Raw genomic sequence first — 24,485 nt, forward strand, 5'->3', positions numbered from 1 at the left:
TGTTGGGTGGGGTTAGTGGGTTATGGGGATAGGGTGGAGGTGTTGACCTTGGGTACGGTGCTCTTTCCAAGAGCCGGTGCAGACTCGATGGGCCGAATGGCCTCCTTCTGCACTGTAAATTCTATGATAATCTATGAATGGTGGTCCTTTGGAGATGAAACCGGAGAGTTAATAGTGTGGAACACAGAAATGGCGGAGATGCTAAATCAATATTTTGCCTCAGTTTTCAATGTGGAGGATACAAGTACCATTCCTATAGCAATGGGCAATTCAGAGATAATAGACAGGGTGGAACTTAGAATAATCAGCATCAATAGGGAAACAGTACTCAGCAAACTATTGCGATTGAAGGCAGACAGTGTCCCTGGGCCTGATGCCCTACACCTTACGGTGTGAAAGGAGGTGACAGCAGAGATAGTGGATCCATTGGTAATCAGATGTAACGGTATTACAATTAAATAAGGGTAACTTCAAAGACATGAGGGAGGAGCTGGCCAGAGTTGATTGGAAAAGGAGCCTAGCAGGGAAGACAGTGGAACAGCAATGGCAGGAGTTTTGGGGAGTTATTCGGGATGCACAGCAGAAATTCATCCCAAGGAGGAGGAAACAAGCTAAGGGCACGACAAGGCATCCATGGTTGATGAGGGAAGTCAAGGACAGCATAAAAGCAAAAGAAAAAGCATACAAAGTGGCAATGATTAGTGGGAAGCCAGAGGAAAGGGAATCTTTAAAAGCGAGCGGAGGACAAATAAAAAAGCAATAAGGGGAGATAAGATAAAATATGAGTGCAAGCTAGCTAGTAATATAAAAGAAGATAGGAAAAGTTTCTTTAAATATATAAAAGGTAAGAGAGAGGCAAAAATAGACATTGTACCACTGGAAAACGTGGCTGGAGAAGTAATAATAGGAAACAAAGAAATGGCAGATGAACTGAATAATTACTTGGCATCAGTCTTCACGGTGGAAGACACCAGTGGGATGCCAGAGCTCCAGGAGAATCAGGGGGCAGAGGTGAGTGCAGTGGCCATCACTAAGGAGAAGGTTCTGGGAAAACTGAAAGGTCTGAAGGTGGATAAGTCACCTAGACCAGATGGACTACATCACAGGGTCCTAAAAGAGATAGCTGAGAAGATTGTAGAGACATTAGTGGTGATCTTTTAGGAATCACTGGGGGCAGGAAGGGTTCCAGAGGACTGGAAACTGGCTAACGTAACACCACTGTTTAAGAAGGGTGAGAGGCGGAAGACGGGAAATTGTAGGCCGTTTAGCCTGACTTTGGTCATTGGTAAGATTTTAGAGTGGTTATTAAAGATGAGATCGTGGAGTACTTGCAAGTGCATGGTAAAATGGGACTGAGTCAGCAGGGCTTTGTCAAAGGGAGGTCATGTCTGACAAATCTGTCAGAGTTCTTTGCGGAGATAACAAGGAAGTTAGACAAAGGAGAACCAGTGGACGTGATTTATTCAGATTTCCAGAAGGCCTTTGACAAGGTGCCGCATAGGAGACTGTTTAATAAGTTAAGAGCCCATGGTGTTTGGGGTAAGATCCTGGCATGGATAGAGAATTGACTGACTGGCAGAAGGCAGAGAGTGGGATAAAAGGGTCTTTTTCAGGTTGGCAGCCGGTGACTAGTGGTGTACCTCAGGGGTCTGTGCTGGGATCACAACTTTTCACAATATACATTAATGATCTGGAAGAAGGAACTGAAGGCACTGTTGCTAAGTTTGCAGATGATACGAAGATTGTAGAGGGATAGGTAATATTGAGGAAGCAAGGAGGCTGCAGAAGGATTTGGACAGGCTAGGGGAGTGGGCAATGAATTAGCAAATGAAATACAATGTGAAAAAGTGTGATGTTATGCACTTTGGAAGGAGGAATTTAGGCATAGAATATTTTCTAAATGGGGAAATGCTTAGACAATCAGAAGCACAAAGGGACTTGGGAGTCCTTGTTCATGATTCTCTTAAAGTTAATGTGCAGGTTCAGTCGGCAGTTAAGAAGGCAAATGCAATGTCAGCATTCATGTCAAGAGGGCTAGAATACAACACCAGGGATGTTCTTCTGAGGCTGTATAAGGCTCTGGTCAGACCCCATTTGGACTTTTGTGGGCAGTTTTGGGCCCCGCATCTAAGGAAGGATGTGCTGGCCTTGGAAAGGGTCCAGAGGAGGTTCACAAGAATGATCCCTGGAATGAACAGTTTGTTGTATGAGAAACGGTTGAGGACTCTTGGTCTGTATTCTTTGGAGTTAGAAGGATGACGGAGGATCTTATTGAAACTTACAGGATATTGCGAGGCCTGGATAGAGTGGAATTCGAGAGGATGTTTCCACATGTAGGAAAAACTAGTACCAGAGGACACCATCTCAGACTAAAGGGACGATCCTTTAAAACAGATATGAGGAGGAATTTCTTCAGCCAGAGGGTGGTGAATCTGTGGAATACTTTGCCGCAGAAGGCTGTGGAGGCCAAATCACTGAGTTTCTTTAAGACAGAGATAGATAGGTTCTTGATTAATAAGGGGTTATGGGGAGAAGGAAGGAGAATGGGGATGAGAAAAATATCAGGCATGATTGAATGGCGGAGCAGACTCGATGGGGCGAGTGGCCTAATTCTGCTCTGATGTCTTATGGTCTAATATTCCAAAATTCCCTCGACACGGGAAAGGTTCCAGTGGATTATAAAAATGCTGACGAAATGTCCTTATTCACAAAGGGAAGGAGGCAGAATGTGGGAAATTACAGACCAGTTAGTTTGACAGCTGTTGTTGGGAAATTGTTAGAATCCATTATTAAGGAAGTATCATTAATATCAGGACATTTGGAACGTCAAAACGCAATCCATCAGAATCAGCATGGTTTTATAAAGGGCAAATCTTGTTTGACTAATTTGCGAGAGCAGTTCAGAAATGTAACAAGCCAAGTGGATAATGGAGATTCTGTAGATGAAAGGTAGGATTTAATGGCTGCGTTACGCTTAAGAGAAATAACAACGAGGCTGTTAGATTGCGGGAGATGCCGAAACCAAGAACTGGGCGCCGATCTGTTTGCGATCTAACCCGCCTGCCAGATGGTGAAATCCTGATCCCGCTGTAAGGTGGCGAGAAACCGATAATCACCACTTAAGCCCAATCCCCATACAATTAACGGAGCGGCCCCCTGTCTAATGGCCTCCCGTGATCTAATGGCCTCCACAGTAAGTGGTCACACGGGCACCGATTAGTACGCCTTTTTAAAAATGTGAAGCTGGCGTAAGGGCTGTTTGGGTAACTGAGGAAGTGAGTTCCGGGGAGGTGAGTATCCATATTTGTTCCAGGGCAATGAGCCTGGGGGCACTGGGGCTGCTGCCCAGAGCTCGGAGGGGGATGGGGGAGGGCCAGCCTCGGTCGCGGTGGGCCACCATCGGGAGAACAGGAGGTGTGAAGCAAGGGGTGGCCAGCCATAACCTTGACTGGGAGGGGTGGAATGGGTAGATGAGTGTATCAGCACCTGCGGGTCTACCATGCCGACCCCAGGATTGTGTGTTCCCATACTTGGGGTAGCCCCAACCCACCAGTCCCACCGACCATCCATAACTCCCATTGACTGCGGAGGCCTAGGGCTGTGTTGCTGAAGGCTATTGCTAATACAGAATTGGCAATCGTAGTTAAGTGAACACTTCACAACTCCCAAGTGGGTCCCCATGGGTACGTGTGCCATGCAGCATTGTGGAGTTATTGCTTAGCATCCCAATCTGACCTTGGTGCCTGAAAACTGCGGGAGACAACACAATGGACTCAGCAGCCAACATCCGAACACGCAGGGCTGAGCCCCACTGGGGACATTTCGGCGACCAGAGGATGGACTGTGCACTGGGAAGGGGACCTGACCCCCGTCCAGGTAACGTTACAAGCGGGCATCTGCATTACAGGGTGTGGGGGTCTGGTGAGCAAGGGCCCCCGCTGCGGCCTGGTGTGCATGATAAGGGCGTGTCGGATGGCAGGCAATGTGGAGGGGCAGGTGAGAGAGCAATTGGGAGGGGGGCAATGGGGGGCTGGAGATGGGAGCAATGGGGGCTGGGGGTGGAGGGGAGGGAGGGGCGGAAGATCTCCGCGTCCGAGGAGATAGGTGTTGGTGCTCAACCCGCACTGTGGAAGAAAGTACCAGAGGTGTCACATTGATCAAAGTCAACAATCTTTAATAATTTACACATGTGTCCCCAACTGCCCCAATCCCCTGATGGTGCCCACCCTCCTTACCCCTCCCAGACCCTCCTCCCATCCGATGACAAAGAGTCATCGGACTCGAAACGTTAGCTCTTTTCTCTCCCTACAGATACTGCCAGACCTGCTGAGATTTTCCAGCATTTTTTCTCTCCTCCCCTCTGAGACTGGGACATACATAGATACATATAAGATCGGAGCAGGAAGAGGCCTTTTGGCCCTTCGAGCCTGCTCCGCCATTCATCACGATCTTGGCTGATCATCCAACGCAATAGCCTAATCCTGCTTTCTCCCCATGGCCTTTGAGCCCATTCTCCCCAAGTGCTATATCCAGCCACCTCTTGAATATATTCAAAGTTTTGGCATCCACTACTTCCTGTGGTAATGAATTCCACAGGCTCACCACTCTTTGTGTGAAGAAATGTCTCCTTATCTCTGTCCAAAATAGTTTACCCTGATCCTCAGACTGTGACCCCTAGTTCTGGACACACCCATCATTGGTAACATCTTCCCTGCATCTACCCTGTCTAGTCCTGTTAGAATTTTATAAGTCTCTATGAGATCCACCCTCATTCTTCTGAACTCCAGTGAGAACAATCCCAACCTAATCAATCTCTCCTCATATGACAGTCCCGCCATCCCTGGAATCAGTCTGGTAAACCTTCGCTGCACTCCCTCGAGAGCAAGAACATCCTTCCTCAGAGAAGGAGACCAAAACTGCACACAATACTCCAAGTGTGGCCTCACCAAGGCCCAGTACAATTGCAGCAACACATCCCTGCTTCTATACTTGAAACTTCTTGCAATGAAGGCCAACATACCATTAATCTTCTTTACCGCCTGCTGTACCTGCATGCTTACCTTCAGTTACTGGTGCACAAGAACATCTAGGTCCTGCTGCACACTCCCCTCTCCCAATTTACAACCATTCAGGTAGTAATCTGCCTTCCTATTTTTGCTTCCAATATGAATAACCTCACATTGATCCAAATTACACTGCATCTGCCATTGGCTTGCCCACTCGCCCAAACTGTCCAGATCTTGCTGTAGGATCTCTGCACCCTCATCACAATTCACCCTCCTCTGCAGTATCTCATCAAGGTCCACCTGATACTGGGCCACGTCCCCCAGCGACTGAGACACGCCGCCAAGGTACCTATCCATGGTCATCACCAATTGAGTCACACCTTGGATGCCTCCACTCATGCTGCCAACGTTGTGCACCAGGCTCTCCACTCCGGTCGCCACCCCAGCTGTTTTGGCTCAGTGCCACACATTGACGGCGCCATTTCCTGTACCCCTAGGTGCTAGGACTCCTCCAAACGGCTATGGATCTGCTGGAGGGTCATTAACATTCCCCTCTGAATCTTATGGCTGCACCCTAGCGTCTGGTCCTGAGGCTCTGTATCTGACTCAGACCCAGCTGGGATCCAGCAGACATCCGACTGCTTGTCTGGGCATTCCTTTTTCTTTAATAAATTTAGAGTACGCAATTCATTTTTCCCAATTAAGGGGTAATTTAGTGTGGCCAATCCACCTACCCTGCACAACTTTGGGTTGTGGGGGCGAAACCCATGCAAACACGGGGAGAATGTGCAAACTCCACACGGACAGTGACACAGAGCCAGGATCGACCCTGGGACCTCGGTGCCATGAGGCAGCAGGGCTAAACCACTGTGCCACCGTGATGCCCTTGTCTGAGCATTCCTGCCTCCACCTGATGTGCATCAGCAACTGTGTGGTGCTCACCACAATGTGCCCCAGAAGCCTGCCACTACCATTGCCCTCTGACTATCCTCTGCACAGGTGGAGATTGGGGATGACAACTGTGATGCATCGTTGGTGGCATCCTTAGCTCTCATCTGAGGTGTTCCCATGGGGGCAGTCAGGGAGGACCACCCCGGATGTGCCAGCATCGTCAGAAGACGATGCTGCGAGAGAATGGACATATGGTCAGTGGGAGGGATGGGTCATTTTGCCTGGCATTAACAACTCGTGTTACAGTTCATGTGGTTGGGGACCGGTGGATTCTCACCTCTGCGCCGCACGCCGACCTCTACATCAATGACCTGTCATCGTCCGCCCCCGTGATCTCCAGGATCCTTTCCTCGGAGGGGGTGTGCACTGTAATGCCCGGCAACCCGTCACCCATCTAGGCCCTCTCCCGTCTCTTGTGGGCCAACGTCTCCTGCGGGGACACAGAGGTGGCATCATTAGCCGCACGCGTTGTTCATCACGGGGGTGGGGTGGGGGTGTTTGGGGAGCTGAGGAGGATGGGGAGTAGGGGTGGGGATGAGGGTATGGGGATGTGTTTGGGTGGGGAAGGGAAGTGGGGTGGTATGGGGAGGACTTGGGCGGCATTGCTGGACATTGGTGGGCGGGGGTGCTGCCAGATGCATTCTCATCGGGGGGGGGGGGGGCGTTGCAGTTCAGGGGCCCGGTGCCAACCCACGTGCGTCCTGGTGGAGGTTGTTGATCTTTTACGACAGTGGGTACCAGTCCTCCTGGTCATGCTCCCTGAGCTGACAGCCACTGCCACTTCCTCCAAAGTGATACTGGCTGCCCTGTGGCTCACCCTCTGAGACCCTTAGGGGAATAGGGCATCCCGCCTGTCCTCAACCGTGTCCAATAATCTGCTCAGGTCGTCATCCCCGAATCGTGGGGCAGGTCTTCTCAGAGACATGGCTGCGAGCTTTGTGGGGTTGGTGCGCCGGAGCGGTTTAGTTGCTGTTTTCCTTTGTTAGCAGGGTGCTGGCAAGCATGGTACCGGTGAATCAGCTGTTGGACCATAATTTGCGGCGTGAAGCCCGTTGAGTCGACCAGCACACTGGGCTAAATCGCTGGCTTTTAAAGCAGACCAAGGCAGGCCAGCAACATGGTTCAATTCCCGTACCAGCCTCCCCAAACAGGCGCCGGAATATGGCGACTAGGGGCTTTTCACAGTAACTTCATTGAAGCCTACTTGTGACAATAAGCGATTTTCATTTAATTTCAATTGATGTTTTAAAGCGGTAACAGCCTTGCCTGTCTGAGTGTCAGGAAGCTCGTGGCAGTTCCCGCTCGCTACTACACTTAGAAATCCTTTGGTTAAATTGCGCCTGTGGTATATCTGAACTTCCGGAAGGCATTTGCTCAGGTGCCGCACAGAGTGTTAGAACAAGGTTAGATCACATGAGATTTGGGGTAATTTATTAGCTTGGATAGAAGACTGGCTGATGAACAGAAGACAGACAGTCAGGATAAATGGGTCTTTTTCTGGATGGCAAGATATAACTAGTGGGGTTCGGTCCCATACAACATAGGAGCATTTGGCCCATCGAGTCTGATCTGCCATCCTATCATGGCTGATATGTTTCTCATTTCCTTTCTCCCGCCTTCTCCCCATAACTCCTGACCCCCCCCCTATTAAGCAAGAAGCTATCTATTTCTGTCTTAAAACATTCAGTGATTTGGCCTCCACAACTTATGTGGCAAAGAGTTCCACAGATTCATCACCCTCCTCATTTCAGTTTTAAAGGATCATCCCTTCAGTCTGAGGCTGTGCCCTGGGTTTTAGTTTTTCCTACAAGTGGAAACATCTTCTCCACGTCCACTCTATCTAGGTTCCTCAGCATCCTCTAAGGTTCAATAAGATGCCCCCTAGAGCGGCACGGTGGTTAACACTACTGCCTCACAGTGCTGGAGTTTGCACATTCTCCCCTTGTCTGCGTGGGTGTCACCCCCACAACCCAAAGATGTGCAGACGAGGTGGATTGGCCACGCTAAATTGCCCCTAAATTGAAAAAAAAAAGAATTGGGTACTCTAAATTTATATTAAAAAAAGATGCCTCCTCATCCTTCTAAAACCCCAACGAGTACAGACCCAGAGTCCTCAACCGCTTCTCATATGACAAGTTCCTCATTCCAGGGATCATTCTTGTGAACCTCCTCTGGACCCTTTCCAAGGCCAGCACATCCTTCCTTAGATTTAGGGCCCAAAACTACTCACAATACTCCAAATAAGGTCTGACCAGAGCCTTATAGAGCCTCAGAAATATATCCCTGCTCTTGTACTCTAGCCCTCTCGACATGAATGCTGACATTTGCCTTCCTAATTGTCAACTGAACCTGTACATTAACCTTCAGAGAATCTTGATCAAGGGCTCCCAAGACCCTTTGTGCTTCTGATTTCCTAAGCCTTTTCCCATTTGGAAAATAGTCTATGCCTCCATTCTTCCAAGCAAAGTGCATAACCTCAACTTTTCCACATTGTATTCAATCTGCCCCTTTTTTGCCCACTTTCCTAGCCTGTCCAAGTCATTCTGCAGCCCCCTTGTTTCCTCAATACTACCTGTCCCTCTGCATATCTTTGTATTATCTGAAAACTTAGCAACAGTGTCCTCAATTCCTTCATTGGCCGGGGCATTGAGTATAAGAATTGGCAAGTCATGTTGCAGCTGTATAGAACCTTAGTTAGGTCACACTTGGAGTATAGTGTTCAATTCTGGTCGCCACACTACCAGAAGGATATGGAGGCTTTAGAGAGGGTGCAGAAGCGATTTACCAGGATGTTGCCTGGTATTGAGGGCATTAGCTATGATGAGAGGTTGAATAAACTTGGTTTGTTCTCACTGGAACGAAGGAGGTTGAGGGGCGGCCTGATTGGGGTTTACAAAATTATGAGGGGCACAGACAGAGTGGATAGTCAGAGGCTTTTCCCCAGGGTAGAGGGGTCAATTACTAGGGGGCATAGGTTTAAGGTGCGAGGGGCAAGGTTTAGAGGAGATGTACGAGGCAAGTTCTTTTACACAGAGGTTAGTGGGTGCCTGGAACTCGCTGCCGGAGGAGGTGGTGGAAGCAGGGATGATAGTGACGTTTAAGGGGCATCTTGACAAATACATGAATGGGATGGGAATAGAGGGATACGGACCCAGGAAGTGTAGAAGATTTTAGTTTAAACTGGCAGCATGGTCGGCGCGGGCTTGGAGGGCCGAAGGGCCTGTTCCTGTGCTGTACTTTTCTTTGTTCTTTGTTCTTTGTCTTAAGTTATGTGGAGAAACCAGAGAAACAATTGTTCTCCTTGGAGCAAAAACAGTTCAGGGGAAATAAAGTAGCGATGTTCAAAATTGTGAATGATTTTTATAGAGTATATAAGGAGAGAGAAAGTATTGTGGTACAGTGGGTCACGTTTCTACCTCTGGGCCAAAAGCTCTGAGTTCAAGTCCTTACTCAAGACTTAATGGCCATTGAAAGTATGTGCATAACCTGGTCAAACAGGTTAACCATCAGCCTGTAAATCCTTCCAATATGCTTGATAGCAGGCAGTAAAGAGTGGAAGAGTTTTGTGGTCAGCCATACTGCAGAAGGCAACAGCAAACCACTGCAGCACTTTGACAAGCATGATCGTGGACCAATCCAGTGGAAGCCCATTATGCCAATGCCCCTTTTAGCACATTGTACCTGAAGCAGCAAAGAAGAAGAATCTGTTTCCCGTGACAGAACAGTCAGTAACCAGACGACTCAGCTTTATGGAACCTGGCAATAACTCTCTTTCAAAGAGTTGTCACAGTCATGAGGAGCTGAATGGCCTCTTGCTGTAAGATTCTCTGATTCTATTTACTGCTATGTTTGTTGCCACTGCTGAACATTGTTTTGGGGATTGCTAAGTTCCCAGTCCTTGAACTAAATGGCTCTCTTGACCATTTCAGAGGGCAGTTAAGAGTCAATCACATTGTTATGTATCTGGAATCACATGTAAGCCAGACCAGGCAAGGGTGAGAGATTTCCTTCCCTAAAGGACATTAGTGAACCAGATGGATTTTTATAACCATCAGTATTAGTTGTCACGGTGGCTATTACTGAGACTGGCTTTACATTCCAGATTTATTAGTTGAATTTAAATTCCTCCAGTTGCTGTGCTGTGAATCCACAATCCCCGAGCATTGGGATTACAAGGACAATAGTATTTCCACTGCAACACCATCTCCCCACAGAAATGTTTTAGAGCCATACCTGGGACCGCACTCGGCGCCCCCCTCCCCCACCCCACTAACAAGGTTAAGCAGCACTTGCACAGCCAATCCACTCAGCTGGCAGCCATGGCCCCACGATTCTGGTCCCCCGACGTCGTGGAGGGTGAGCCACAGAAGAGGCAGCGGCCATCAGCTTGGGAAACTTGACCAGGAGGACCAGCACCCAGTGCCGTAAGATGGTCAACGACCTATACCGGGCCACATGGGTGAGTTGGTAACACCTTCCCACACCCCGCATGAGCCTGCACCTGGCAATGCCCGCGCCCATCATCGTGCTGTTCCCTGGCCTGCTCATGCTACCCCCAAAATCCTCACTGAAATATTCTCCCCCCCACTCCACCCCAACCCCTCTCCCCAACCACACTCCCCAACCCCCCCATCCCCTCCCCATGCTGAACCACTCATGCGGCTGATGATGCCCTCTCTGTGTCTCCGCAGGAGAAGCAGTCCCACAAACATCGGGATAGGGCCCAGACTGGGTGCCAATCATTAGCATCCTCACCACCTTCGAGGAATGGGCCCTGGAGGTTCCAGGGGGGCTGGGGACAGAGCAGTCACCAACGCACAGGTCAGTGCATAACACAGATGTGAGGATCCACCGGGCCCCACCCAAATGGACTGTTGCATGTGAGTTGTTATTGCTATACTGACTGACTCATTCCTTCCACTGACCACTGTCCATTATCCTGCAGGTCCGCCAGCCAACCTCCGCCAGCCAATGTTCCGGGATGGCCCCATTCCCTGCCTCCGATTAGACTACCTCGGAGGAGAGTGGATGCCACCATTGATGCTTCACAGCTGTCATCCAACCCGCCACCAGCGCAGATACATGCACCTTGATGGGAACGTTAGTGGACAGGCTTCTGGGGCAAGATCTGGTGTGTACCACACAGTTGCTGATGCACATCAGGTGGAGGGAAGAATGCCCAGGCGAGACAGCAGTCGAAGGTCTGCTGGATCCCAGGTTCCAATTTCGTCCCAGTCAGATGATGAGTCTCTGGACCAGGTTATCCCAGAGCTGATGGAGAAGTTAGGATGCGGGCGGGATGTTCAGAGGGAGATGTCAGCGACACTCCAGCAAGTCCATAGCCGATTGGAGGAGACCCAGAAGGTACAGGCGCAGGAAATATCACCGGCAATGTGTGGTACTGAGGCCAACACCGCTGAGGAGGCGACCGCAGTGGAGTGCATGGTGCACAATGTCAGCAGCATTAGTGGAGGTGTCCAAGGCATGGCTCACATGGTGACAGCGTTGGCTGAGGGCCTCGGCAGAATGTCCGACTTGCTGGGGGAGGTGTGCCGGTACCAGGCTGACCTTGATGAGGTGCTGAGGGACATGTCCTGGTCTCAGATGTGAGTGGCCGAGGCGCTGACGGAGCATGTCCCAGTTGCAGGTGGGTATTGCCGAAGCACTGCAGAGCATGGCCCAATCACTGAGGAGCATCGCCGAGGCCGTCGACACCATGCTGCAGACAATCGGGAGCCACCAGGGCTGGCAGAACCAGATGATGCAGGGGCAGCGGGGCTCAATCCAGTTGCCCCCCATTCCGTGGTGATCCCCAGGGCCTTAGGGGCAGCCAGCGGGAGGAGAGGACGCAGGGGGCAAATCGTACCATTGCTATGGACTGGCGAGGTTGGCCACCAGCTCCCCCGAGTTCCACCCTTCTGATGAGGCCACGCTCTCGCGCGAACAAAATGAGGCCAGCGAATAGCGGGAGAGGCCAAAAAGAAGAACCAGGCCAGGCACCAAACAGTTTGCGATGCAACCAGCCCGCTCCCGTAGGTGAAATTGTGATCCCGTCGTAGCGGGGCGCGAAATCAATTATCACCACTTAAGCCCTAATTCCATACAATTAACAGGAGCAACGGCCTCCCGTGATTCAGCGGCCTCCTCAGCAAGTGGTCACGCTGGCGCCGATTAGGACTACTTTGTAAAAACGTGAACCTGGCAGAAGGGCTTCTCCGGGAGCCGAGGAGGTGAGTAGCCATCTCTGCTCACAAGCAAAGAACCCGGGGGCACTGGGCTTGTTGCCCCAGTGCTCAGTGGAGGGTGGGGCACCCTCAGCTGTGGGGGGGGGGGGGGGGTGAGGGGCACTGGGTGCCAACCGTGCTGGGGTGGCCACCGCACGTGGCTCCACCATATTAAACCCAGGAACATGTGTAGCACAGTGGTTAGTACTGTTGCTTCACAGCGCCAGGGTCCCAGGTTTGATTCCCGGCTTGGGTCACTGTGCAGAGTTTGCACGTTCTCCCAGTGTGTGCGTGGGTTTCCTCCGGGTGCTCCGGTTTTTCCCACACGTCCCAAAAGATGTGTTTGTTATGTGAATTGGACATTCTGAATTCTCCCTCAGAGAGGTGGATACTCAGTGAGACCTTGATATCCTTGCATATCAATCGCTGAAAGTAAGCGTGCAGGTACAGCAGGCAGTAAAGAAAGCAAATGGTATTGTCATGTGAGAGTACCTTTAAGAAATGGGTGTTTATAAATGGGTGTGTATATAAATATCTGTAGTGAGAGTACCTTTAAGAGATGAGTGTTTACTACTGCAGTGATGTCAGAGAGTGGGTGGAGCTGGGCTGTTTGTCAGCTTTTTACTTTCGTTTAAGGCTGTTTGCTGCAGGGTGTGTTTTAGTTTTGTTTTCAGAGCTGGATAGCTGCAGTCACAGCCACAAGGTGTATGAATCTCTCTCTGTAATCTAAAGACTGTAAATCAATCCTGGTGATTTAAAACTAATAACAGTAGTGACTTTAACCTTATGTGCTTCTGGTAAAAGGTGTTTTAAGTCTAATGGATGTTAAAAAGGAAAGCTTAAAGGTTTACTTAGTGTTGTAGTCTTTGGGGGTTGTATTTGAATTAATGGTTGCTAAGATGTTCATTGTATGTTTTAAAAAGGTTAACTTGAGTTCATAGAATAAACATTGTTTTGCTTTAAAAAATACTTTTCCATTTCTGCTGTACCACACCTGTAGAGTGGGCCGTGTGCTCCCCATACCACAATCTCGTAAAAGTTGTGGGTTCACCAGTCAGGTGAACTCCATGATACACTTTGGGGTTCTCTAAACCCTGGCCCATAACGGTATGTTGGCTTTCATATCGAGAGGTATAGGAATAGAGATGTTTTACTGCAATTGTATAGGGCATTGATGAGGCCACACCTGGAGTATTGGGTGCAGTTTTGGTATCATATGAGGAAGGGTGTTCTTGCTATGGAGGGAGAGCAGCGAAGATTTACCAGGCTGATTTCAGGAATGGCGGGACTGTCATCTGAGGAGAATCTGAATCGGTTAGCATTATATTGGAGTTTGAAGAGTGAGAAAGGATTCATAGTAACTTATAAAATTCTAACAGGATTAGACATGGTAACTTCAGAAAGAATGTTCCTGATGCTGGGGAAGTCCAGAACTAGGGGTCATAGTTTGAGGATAAGGGGTAAACCTTTTTGGACTGAGGGAGGAGAAATTTCTTCACCCAGAGAGTGGTGAATCGTGGAATTCGCTATCAGAAACTAATTGAGGCCAAAACGTTCCGTGGCCTTCGATGTCCCTGGTGCTGGTGCAGTGCCCCTGCCAGCCTATGTCAGGGCCAAGGCTGGTAGTACAAAGACCGGATGCCAGAGGGAGAGCCAGGGGGCCATCCTGCCCGCCCCCCCGACCATCCAGGGGTCTCTAATGGCCTGGGAAGTCCGTCCCCCCCCCCATTGCCCTGGGTGCCGTTGTGCCTAGTCCAGGTCTGTGTGGACCAGTACTAAACAGTACCTGATCTTGGCCTTGCTGAAGAGGCCATTAATTCTCGGGCCCCAGGAGAATACGGCGCAGACATATTTAAATGAGCCGAATGGCTGGACGAGATCCAGATCACGACATCTCGTGAAATTTGGATGAGTCTCAGAAGAAGTATGCAGGAAAGTGGGACTAGCTTAGTGATAGAAACTGGGCAGCATGGACCAGCTGGGCCTGTTCCATACAGTAAATATCTGACTCTATGATGTCTCACAAGGGGCAAATCTGAAGAGAGGCTTCTCGCGAAATTCAACGGCCTGGTCGTGTCACCAAGTCGGGCGCAACGAGGTCAGAAAATCACACCCTTAGTCTACTTACACAGTTGCTGCTAATTGCAGACTATACTAGATTTTGCAAGAACAAGATTAAAACTTTAACCTCCCATTCACCAAACTCTCAGGTTTGCACGCAGTTCCTCAACCTCACTTCTTTATTCCATCCTGCTGTCCAACTGTAGGATGAATGAGATGGCCTCCTACCCTTCGGGGATACTAATGTTCTGGATTGTCATTGTGATGATCCCAGTGTGCATTTATCCCCTGGTCCCTCTGTAAGAGATATACCTTGGGGGCTTATTTTACTATGACCCCCTCGTCACCTATAGGCTTGAGGACTTCCAGCTTTTTCATTCATTGTTCTCTCAGATGTTACATTGCAATGTCCAAGGAGCTCTGTGTGTTTAGACCTGGACATCTGTCAGCAAGTTTTTACTGACTTTTCTACTTTATATCCTTCTGCTTTAATGACCTTCTCTGCATACCATGTTTTGGTCCGGGTAGTTTTGAATGGGCAGGTCGTTGTGCATCGCGACATGGAGTTGATTGAACTTTGCATTACTGTGTTGCTTGATCTGAGTGCTTTCACTCAACGGTTCTGATATTGGCTGGTTGCAAGAAATGGCTTTGTCACACCATTTCTCAATGTGGAGCATGGCGAGGTGATCCTTGAAAATGGGATAAACTCTTGGTCACAGACTGGAAAGGGACATTATCCTCCCTCAGGGAGACAACTAAATTTTCTGTGTTTTGTGAGGGCCACGAAGAATCCAGCACGAGTTTTAAGGATACAAAGTAATAACATTTATTTACAATAACATATATATATAACAGTAGCAGTAACTTCCCTTGCTGCATACTCTTTCCTGCTGGTTCCTGAACTGGCCAGCTTTATTTATACTAGGAGTTTACTAATGGTTTCTCCGCCCCCCTCATTGGGGAAGCTCATACTCCCACAGGATTGTGGGATTGTCATTAGTCCCCAGCCAATGGTAAGTAGGCAGGTTATAACACTGTGAATGGCATTCTGCTTCTTTGCTCTCTTTGTTTGACTGCAGGATCCCTGAGAGTCCAATGGGGGAACAGTTCAGAGGCTCCTGCAAAAAGGAGCAAATATCGACATTGGTGTGAGGCTGTGCTTCTGGGTAACACTGGGAATGCTGCGAGCAGCAACCATGAGTGGATTTGCATGCACTTTGGGCTATTTCACTCTTATTGACATTCTCTAATGTGTATTTTTTCAGGCTGGTTATGATTGCGGGTATCTTTACCATTGTCGGTTCGCAGAAGAACAGAGATTGAATGAGGATGATCCCATTATGATGAACGAACCATTTGCTTTCTTAGCCGTTGAAGATGCAAGTGAAAACCCTATCAGACAAATGGCTTTCAAGTAGGCCAGTTTTTATGTTGAAATATAATTTGGCCGTTAAGTATATTAGTGCCTCAACATCTTATAGTGTGTAACCCAAAACTGTGCATAGTATTTCAAGTGCTTTTACTCAGATATTATCCAGGTTCACCACTTTTATATTCTGCAATCAACACCAACATTTATTTCATACCTTTCACAGCTTAAAGAATTTCAAAGTACTCCACAGGAGTGTTTCAAACAAAATTTAACACCAGTCACAGAAGATGATATTAGGACAGCTGAATAAAGTCTTGGCCAGAAGGTAGGTTGTAAGGAAGGCTTAGAGCAGGAAAGATGTTTAGGGAGGAATTTCCAAAGCTTGGGGCCTACAAGTGGATTTCGAAATTGAGTTTTTTCCATATTGGGAGTCAATTCAGGTCAGTGAGCACAAGGACAATGGACAAACAGGATTCGGACAGCAGAGTTTTGGATGTGATTAAGTTTATGGATGTGTAAAGTAGGAGGACAATCAAGAAAGCATTGGAATAATTGAATCCAGAGGTTATGGATTAGGATTTTAGCAGGGGCAGAGGCAGACAATTTTAGGGAGTTAGAAATTGGTGGTCTTTGAAATTAGAGAGGATATGTGGTTGGAAGCTCTCCACACTTCATAACCTTCTCTACTATCTCCGGTTTGATACCTTGTCAAAACCTTTCTGAAAGTCAACATGCACTACATCTGCAGTAAGGTGAGGGTGACTGCCCTTGACATCAATGCAATATTTGACCGAGTGTAGCATCAAGGAACCCTAACAAAACTGGAGTCTATTGGGAATCGGGCGAAAACTCTCCACTGGCTGGAGTCATACCTGGCACAAAGGAAGATGGTTCTGGCTGTTGGAGGTCAGTCATCTCAGATCCAGAGCATCATTCCTAAGTTACAGGAGCAGAATTAGGCCATTTGGCCCATCGGGTCTGCTCCGCCATTCGATCATGACTGATCTCACCCTGGCCTTAACTCCACCGTCTTGTCCGTTTTCCATAACCCTTCAACCCATTACCAATTAAAAATCTGTCTAACTCCTCCTTAAATTTACTTGCTGTCCCAGCATCCACCGCACTCTGGGGTAGCGAATTCCACAGAATCACAACCCTTTGGGTGAAGTAGTTTCTCCTCAACTCTGTTTTAAATTTTCTACCTCTTATTCTAAGATTATGACCTCTCGTCTAGAATGCCCCACAAGAGGAAGCATCCACTCCACTCCTACTTGATCCATGCCTTATATCATCTTAATTACCTCAATTTGATCTCCCCTCATTCCTATAAACTCTAGAGGATATGCCTAAACTGTTTAATCGCTTTTTATAGACAAATCCCTCATCTCTGGAATCAACCTAGTGAACCTCCTCTGAACTGCCTCCAATGCCATTACATCTTTCCTCAAATAAGGGGACCAAAACTGTGCACAATACTTCAGATGTGGTTTCACCAATGCCTTGTATAGTTGCAACACTTCCTTACCTTTATACTCTATTCCTTTAGATATAATGCCAACATTCCATTTGCTTTCTTTATTATCTGCAGTACCTGCATGCTAGTTTTCTGTGACTCATGAACGAGGACCCCCAGATCTCTCTGCATCAGAGTCCCTCAGGGTAATATCCGAAAGCCAATGCATCTTCAGCTGCTTCACCAATGACTTTGACTTTATGGGCGGCAGGGTAGCACAGTGGTTAGCACTGTTGCTTCACAGCGCCAGGGTCCCAGGTACGATTCCCGGCTTGGGTCACTGTCTGTGCGGAGTCTGCACGTTCTCCTGTGTCTCCTGGTTTCCTCCAGGCGCTCTGGTTTAACATAGAACATAGAAAATACAGCACAGAACAGGCCCTTCGGTCCATGATGTTGTGCCGAACTTTTGTCCCAGATTAAGAAGAAATCAATCTACACCCCAGCATTCTACCGTAATCCATGTCCCTATCCAATAGCCGCTTGAAGGTCCCTAATGTTTCCGACTCAACTACTTCCACAGGCAGTGCATTCCATGCCCCCACTACTCTCTGGGTAAAGAACCTACCTCTGACATCCCCCCTATATCTTCCACCATTCACCTTAAATTTATGTCCCCGGGTTTTTTCCACCCGAGGAAAAAGTCTCTGACTGTCTATCTATTCCCCTGATCATCTTATAAACCTCTATCAAGTCGCCCCTCATCCTTCTCCGTTCTAAAGGCCTAGCACCCTCAAGCTTTCCTCGTAAGACCTACTCTACATTTCAGGCAACATCCTGGGAAATCTCCTTTGCACCTTTTCCAAAGCTTCCACATCCTTCCTAAAATGAGGCGACCAGAACTGCGCACAGTACTCCAAATGTGGCCTTACCGAGGTTTTGTACAGCTGTATCATCACCTCACGGCTCGTAAATTCAATCCCTCTGCTAATGAACGCTAGCACACCATAGGCCTTCTGCACAGCTCTATCCACTTGAGTGGCAACTTTCAAAGATCTATGAACATAGACCCCAAGATCTCTCTGCTCCTCCACATTGCCAAGAACCCTACCGTTAACCCTGTATTCCGCATTCATATTTGTCCTTCCAAAATGGACAACCTCACACTTTTCAGGGTTAAACTCCATCTGCCACTTCTCAGCCCAGCTCTGCATCCTATCTATGTCTCTTTGCAGCCGACAACAGTCCTCCTCACAATGCACAACTCCACCAATCTTCGTATCGTCTGCAAATTTACTGATCCACCCTTCAACTCCCTCATCCAAGTCATTAATGAAAATCACAAACAGCAGAGGACCCAGAACTGATCCCTGCGGTACGCCACTGGTGACTGGGCTCCAGGCTGAATATTTGCCATCCATCACCACTTTCTGACTTCTATCGGTTAGCCAGTTCGTTATCCAACTGGCCAAATTCCCCACTATCCCATGCCTCCTTATTTTCTACATAAGCCTACCATGGGGAACCTTATCAAATGCCTTACTAAAATCTATGTACACTGCATCCACTGCTTTACCTTCATCCACATGCTTGGTCATCTCCTCAAAGAATTCAATAAGACTTGTGAGGCAAGACCTACCCCTCACAAATCCGTGCTGACTATCCTTAATCAAGCAGTGTCTTTCCAGATGCTCAGAAACCTATCCCTCAGTACCCTTTCCATTACTTTGCCGACCACCAAAGTAAGACTAACTGGCCTGTAATTCCCAGGGTTATCCCTATTCCCTTTTTTGAACGGGGCACGACATTCTGGTCCAATCCCCTGGTACCACCTCTGGGTTTTTTTTTAAATATCCCCCCGCCAACAAGAAAAAGAAACAAAAACACAACAAGCAGAAATTATACATTGGATTTCCCCCAAATACAATAACCCCCCATATAACAGTAGAAAACACAAATAGGGAAACCCCCCACCTTAACCCAAGCACCACCCCAACCCCCCCCCCCCCCCCCCCTCCCCTGGGCTGCTGCTGCTGACCTCCTCCTAACGCTCCGCGAGATAGTCTAGGAATGGTTGCCACCGCCTGAAAAACCCTTGCACAGACCCTCGCAAGGCAAACTTTATCCTCTCCAGCTTGATGAACCATGCCATGTCATTGATCCAAGCTTCCACACTAGGGGACTTCGCATCTTTCCACAGTAACAAAATCCTCCGCCGGGCTACCAGGGACGCAAAGGCCAGAATACCGGCCTCTTTCGCATCCTGCATTCCGGTTCGTCCGATACCCCAAATAATGCGAATCCCCAGCTCGGCTTGACCCGGGCGTTCACCACCTTGGACATAGTCCTCGCAAAATCAGGGGGTTAGATAGGGTGGACAGTGAGAGCCTTCTCCCGCGGATGGAAATGGCTAGCACGAGGGGACATAGCTTTAAACTGAGGGGTAATAGATATAGGACAGAGGTCAGAGGTAGGTTCTTTACGCAAAGAGTGGTGAGGCCGTGGAATGCCCTACCTGCAACAGTAGTGAACTCGCCAACATTGAGGGCATTTAAAAGTTTATTGGATAAGCATATGGATGATAATGGTATAGTGTAGGTTAATTGGCTTTTGTTTCGGTGCAACATCGTGGGCCGAAGGGCCTGTACTGCGCTGTATCGTTCTATGTTCTATGTTCTATGTAAACCCCCTCCAAAACCCATCCAGCACGACCAGAACATATGGACGTGATTTGCTGGGTTCCCCGAGCACCTCCCACATCTGTCCTCCACCCCAAAAAACCTACTCATCCTCGCCCCTGTCATATGCGCTCTGTGAGTAACTTTAAACTGTATTAGGCTGAGCCTGGCGCAAGAGGGGGAAGAATGAACCCTACTCAGGGCATCAGCCCACAGACCCTCATCTATCTCCTCCCCAAGCTCCTACTCCCACTTGCCCTTTAACTCCTCCACCGAGGCCTCCTCTTCCTGCAGCTCCTGGTAAATCGCCGAAACCTTGAATTCTCCAACCCATACACCCAAAATCACCCTGTCCTGAATCCTACTTGCTGGAAGCAGCGGGAATTCCCTCACCTGCCACCTCACAAACACCCTCACTTGCATGTCCCTGAAAGCATTTCCCGGGGGTAGCCCAAACTTCTCCTCCAGTGCCCCACGGCTTGCAAACGTCCCATCGATGAACAGGTCTCCCATTCTTCTAATCCCTGCCTGATGCCAGCTCCAAAACGCCCCATCCATCCTTCCCGGGATGAACCGAGGATTCTCCCGAATCGGGGACCAAACCGAGGCTCCCGCCTCGCCCCTGTGTTGCCTCCACTGCCCCCAGATCTTCAACGTCGCCGCCACCACCGGACTCGTGGTGTACCTTGTCGGCGAGAGCGGCAGCGGTGCCGTCACCAGCGCCCTCAGGCTCGTGCAAACACAGGATGCCATCTCTAGCCTCTTCCACACCACCCCCTCTCCCTCCATTACCCACTTACGGATCATCGCCCACACAAATCCCATGATGCTCCTACTTACCCGTTTGAAAAAGGCCTTGGGGATCAAAATGGGAAGGCACTGGAACACAAAGAGAAACCTCGGAAGGACCGTCATTTTGATCGACTGCACCCTACCCGCTAGTGAGAGTGGCAGCATATCCCATCTTTTAAAATCCTCCTCCATCTGCTCCACCAACCGCGTCAAATTGAGCTGGTGCAGGGCCCCCCAACTCCTAGCTACTTGGATCCCCAGGTACCGAAAGCTCCTTTCCATCCTCTTCAGCGGTAGCTCGTCTATCCCCCTTCCCTGGTCCCCTGAATGCACCACAAAGAGCTCACTCTTCCCTATGTTGAGTTTATACCCCGAAAAGTCCCCAAACTCCCTAAGGATCCGCATGACCTCCGCCATCCCCTCCACTGGATCCGCAACGTACAACAACAGGTCATCAACATACAACGACACCTGTTGTTCCTCTCCCCCTCAAACCAATCCCCTCCATTTCCTGGACTCCCTCAGTGCCATGGCCAGCGGCTCAATTGCCAGTGCAAACAACAAGGGGGATAGGGGTGTTTAAAGGGTGTTAAACCCTGCCTCGTCCCCGGTACAGCCGAAAGTACTCCGACCTCCGCCGGTTCATAGCCACACTCGCCACAGGGGCTCTATATAGCAGTCTGACCAACTGATGAACCCGTCCCTGAACCCAAACCTCTGCAACACTTCCCAAAGATACTCCCACTCCACCCGATCAAAGGCCTTCTCCGCGTCCATAGCTGCCACTACCTCCGCTTCCCCCTCCACCGAGGGCATCATAATCACATTGAGGAGCCTCCGCACATTAGTATTTAGCTGCCTACCCTTCACAAATCCTGTCTGGTCCTCATGAATCACCCCCGGCACACAGTCCTCAATTCTCGTAGCCAGCTCCTTCGCCAGCAACTTAGCGTCAACATTGAGGAGCGAGATCGGTCTATATGACCCACGTTGCAATGGATCCTTGTCCCGCTTCAAAATCACAGAAATCAGCGCCCTGGACATTGTCGGGGGCAAGGTCCCTCTCCCCCCTCCCTCGCCTTATTAAAAGTCCAACAATATGGCCCCTCTCATTCGCAAATACTGAAGAAAAGTACTCGTTCAAGACCTCTCCTATCTCTTCAGACTCAATACACAATCTCCCGCTACTGTCCTTGATCGGACCTACCCTCGCTCTAGTCATTCTCATATTTCTCACATATATGTAAAAGCCCTTGGGGTTTTCCTTGATCCTACCCGCCAAAGATTTTTCATGCCCTCTCTTAGCTCTCCTAATCCCTTTCTTCAGTTCCCTCCTGGCTATCTTGTATCTCTCCAGCGCCCTGTCTGAACCTTGTTTCCTCAGCCTTACATAAGTATCCTTCTTCCTCTTAACAAGACATTCAACCTCTCTTGTCAACCATGGTTCCCTCACTCGACCATCTCTTCCCTGTCTGACAGGGACATACATATCAAGGACACGTTCCACAGTTCAATTGTGTCCTTCCCTGACAGCCTGTATTCCCAACTTATGCACTTCAGTTCTTGTCTGACAGCATCGTATTTACCCTTCCCCAATTGTAAACCTTGCCCTGTTGCACGCACCTATCCCTCTCCATTACTAAAGTGAAAGAATTGTGGTCACTATCTTCAAACAAGTCCTGAAAGACGTGCTTGTTAGGTGATTTGGACATTTTGATTTCTTCCTCTGTGTACCCGAACAGGTGCCGGAGTATGACGACTAGGGGATTTTCACAGTAACTTCATTGCAGTGTTAATGTAATGTAAACCTACTTGTGACAATAATAGAGATTATTATTATTTCCTTCCATCATAAGGTCAGATGTGGGGATGTTTGCTGATGATTGCACAATGATCAGCACCATCCACAACTCCTCAGACACTGCAGCAGCCCATGTCCGAATTTAGCAAGACCTGGAAAATATCTAGGCTTGGGCTGACAAGTGGCAAGTAACATTTGAGCCACGTAAGTGCCAGGCAATGACTATCTGCCTTGACATTCAGTGGCACTGCTATCGCTGATTCTCCCACTTTCAATATCCTGGAGGTTACCATTGACCAGAAACTGAACTGGATCAGCCATATAAATACTGTGGCTACAAGAGCAGGTCAGAGACTAGGAATCATATGGTATATAACTCATCTTCTGACCCATCCAAAGTCTGTCCACCATCTCCAAGGCACAAGTCAGGAGTGTGATGTAATGCTCGCCACTTGCCTGGATGAGTGCAGCTCCAACAACACTCAAGAAGCTCAATTTCATCCAGGACAAAGCAGCCCGCTTGATTGGCACCCCTTCCACAAGCTTCACTCCCTCTACCACCGATACAAAGAACAAAGAAAAGTACAGCACAGGAACAGGTCCTTCGGCCGTCCAAGCCCGTGCCGACCATGCTGCCTGTCTAAACTAAACTCTTCGACACTTTCTGGGTCCATATCCCTCTATTCCCATCCTATTCATGTATTTGTCCAGATGCCCCTTAAATGGCACTATCGTCCCTGCTTCCACCACCTCCAATGGCAGCGCGATCCAGGCACCCACTACCCTCTGTGTAAAAGAACTTGCCTCGTACATCTCCTCTAAACCTTGCCCCTCGCACCTTAAACCTATGCCCCCTAGTAATTGACCCTTCTACCCTGGGGAAAAGCCTCTGAGAATCCACTCTGTCTATGCCCCTCATAATTTTGTAGACCTCTATCAGGTCGCCCCTCAACCTCCGTCATGCCAGTCAGAACAAACTAAGTTTATTCAACCGCTCCTCATAGCTAATGCCCTCCATACCAGGCAACAACCTGGTAAATCTCTTCTGCACCCTCTCTAAAGCCTCCACATCCTTCTGGTAGTGTGGCGACCAGAATTGAACACTATACTCCAAGTGTGGCCTAACTAAGGTTCTAGACAGCTGCAACATAACTTGCCAATTCTTATACTCAATGCCCCGGCCAATGAAAACAAGCATGCCGTATGCCTTCTTGACTACCTTCTCCACCTGGGTTGCCCCTTTCAGTGACCTGTGGACCTGTACACATAGATCTCTCTGACTTTCAATACTCTTGAGGGTTCTACTATTCACTGTATATTCCCTACCTGCATTAGACCTTCCAAAATGCATTACCTCACATTTGTCTGGATTAAACTCCATCTGCCATCTCTCCGCCCAAGTCTCCAAACGATCTAAATCCTGCTGTATCCTCTGACAGTCCTAATCGTTATCCGCAATTCCATCAACCTTTGCGTCGTCTGCAAACTTACTGATCAGACCAGTTACATTTTCCTCCAAATCATTTATATAGACTACGAACAGCAAAGGTCCCAGCACTGATCCCTGCGGAACACCACTAGTCACAACCCTCCAATTAGAAAAGCACCCTTCCATTGCTACTCTCTGCCTTCTATGACCTAGCCAGTTCTGTATCCACCTTGCCAGCTCACCCCTGATCCCGTGTGACTTCACTTTTTGTACCAGTCTACCATGAGGGACCTTGTCAAAGGCCTTACTGAAGTCCATATAGACAACATCCACTGCCCTACCTGCATCAATCATCTTTGTGACCTCTTCAAAAAACTCTTATCAAGTTAGTGAGACACGACCTCCCCTTCACAAAATTACTAATACGTCCATTTGCTTCCATATGGGAGTCGATCCTGTCTTGAAGAATTCTCTCCAGTAATTTCCCTACCACTGATGTAAGGCTCACCGACCTGTGGTTCCCTGGATTATCCTTGCTACCCTTCTTAAACAAAGGAACAACATTGGCTAGTCTCCAGTCCTCCGAGACATCACCTGAAGACAGTGAGGATCCAAAGATTTCTGTCAAGGCCTCTGCAATTTCCTCTCGAGCCTCCTTCAGTATTCTGGGGTAGATCCCATCAGTCCCTGGGGACTTATCTACCTTAATATTTTTCAA

At 48.7% G+C, this 24,485-nt stretch overlaps 1 protein-coding gene across 2 annotated transcripts in view; it reads left to right on the forward strand.

Moving 5' to 3' along the window:
* LOC140428191 (cilia- and flagella-associated protein 44) overlaps positions 1-24,485 on the forward strand; it is a 371,239-nt gene that overhangs the window by 191,292 nt on the left and 155,462 nt on the right. For both annotated transcript variants that reach the window (XM_072514361.1, XM_072514362.1), the window contains one exon: positions 15,511-15,659. In XM_072514361.1, the coding sequence (XP_072370462.1) occupies positions 15,511-15,659 (149 nt within the window). The remainder of the gene's footprint in view (positions 1-15,510; positions 15,660-24,485) is intronic.

Source organism: Scyliorhinus torazame, chromosome 8, assembly GCF_047496885.1.
Source record: "Scyliorhinus torazame isolate Kashiwa2021f chromosome 8, sScyTor2.1, whole genome shotgun sequence".
In the NCBI taxonomy this organism is placed as follows: Eukaryota; Metazoa; Chordata; class Chondrichthyes; order Carcharhiniformes; family Scyliorhinidae; genus Scyliorhinus; species Scyliorhinus torazame.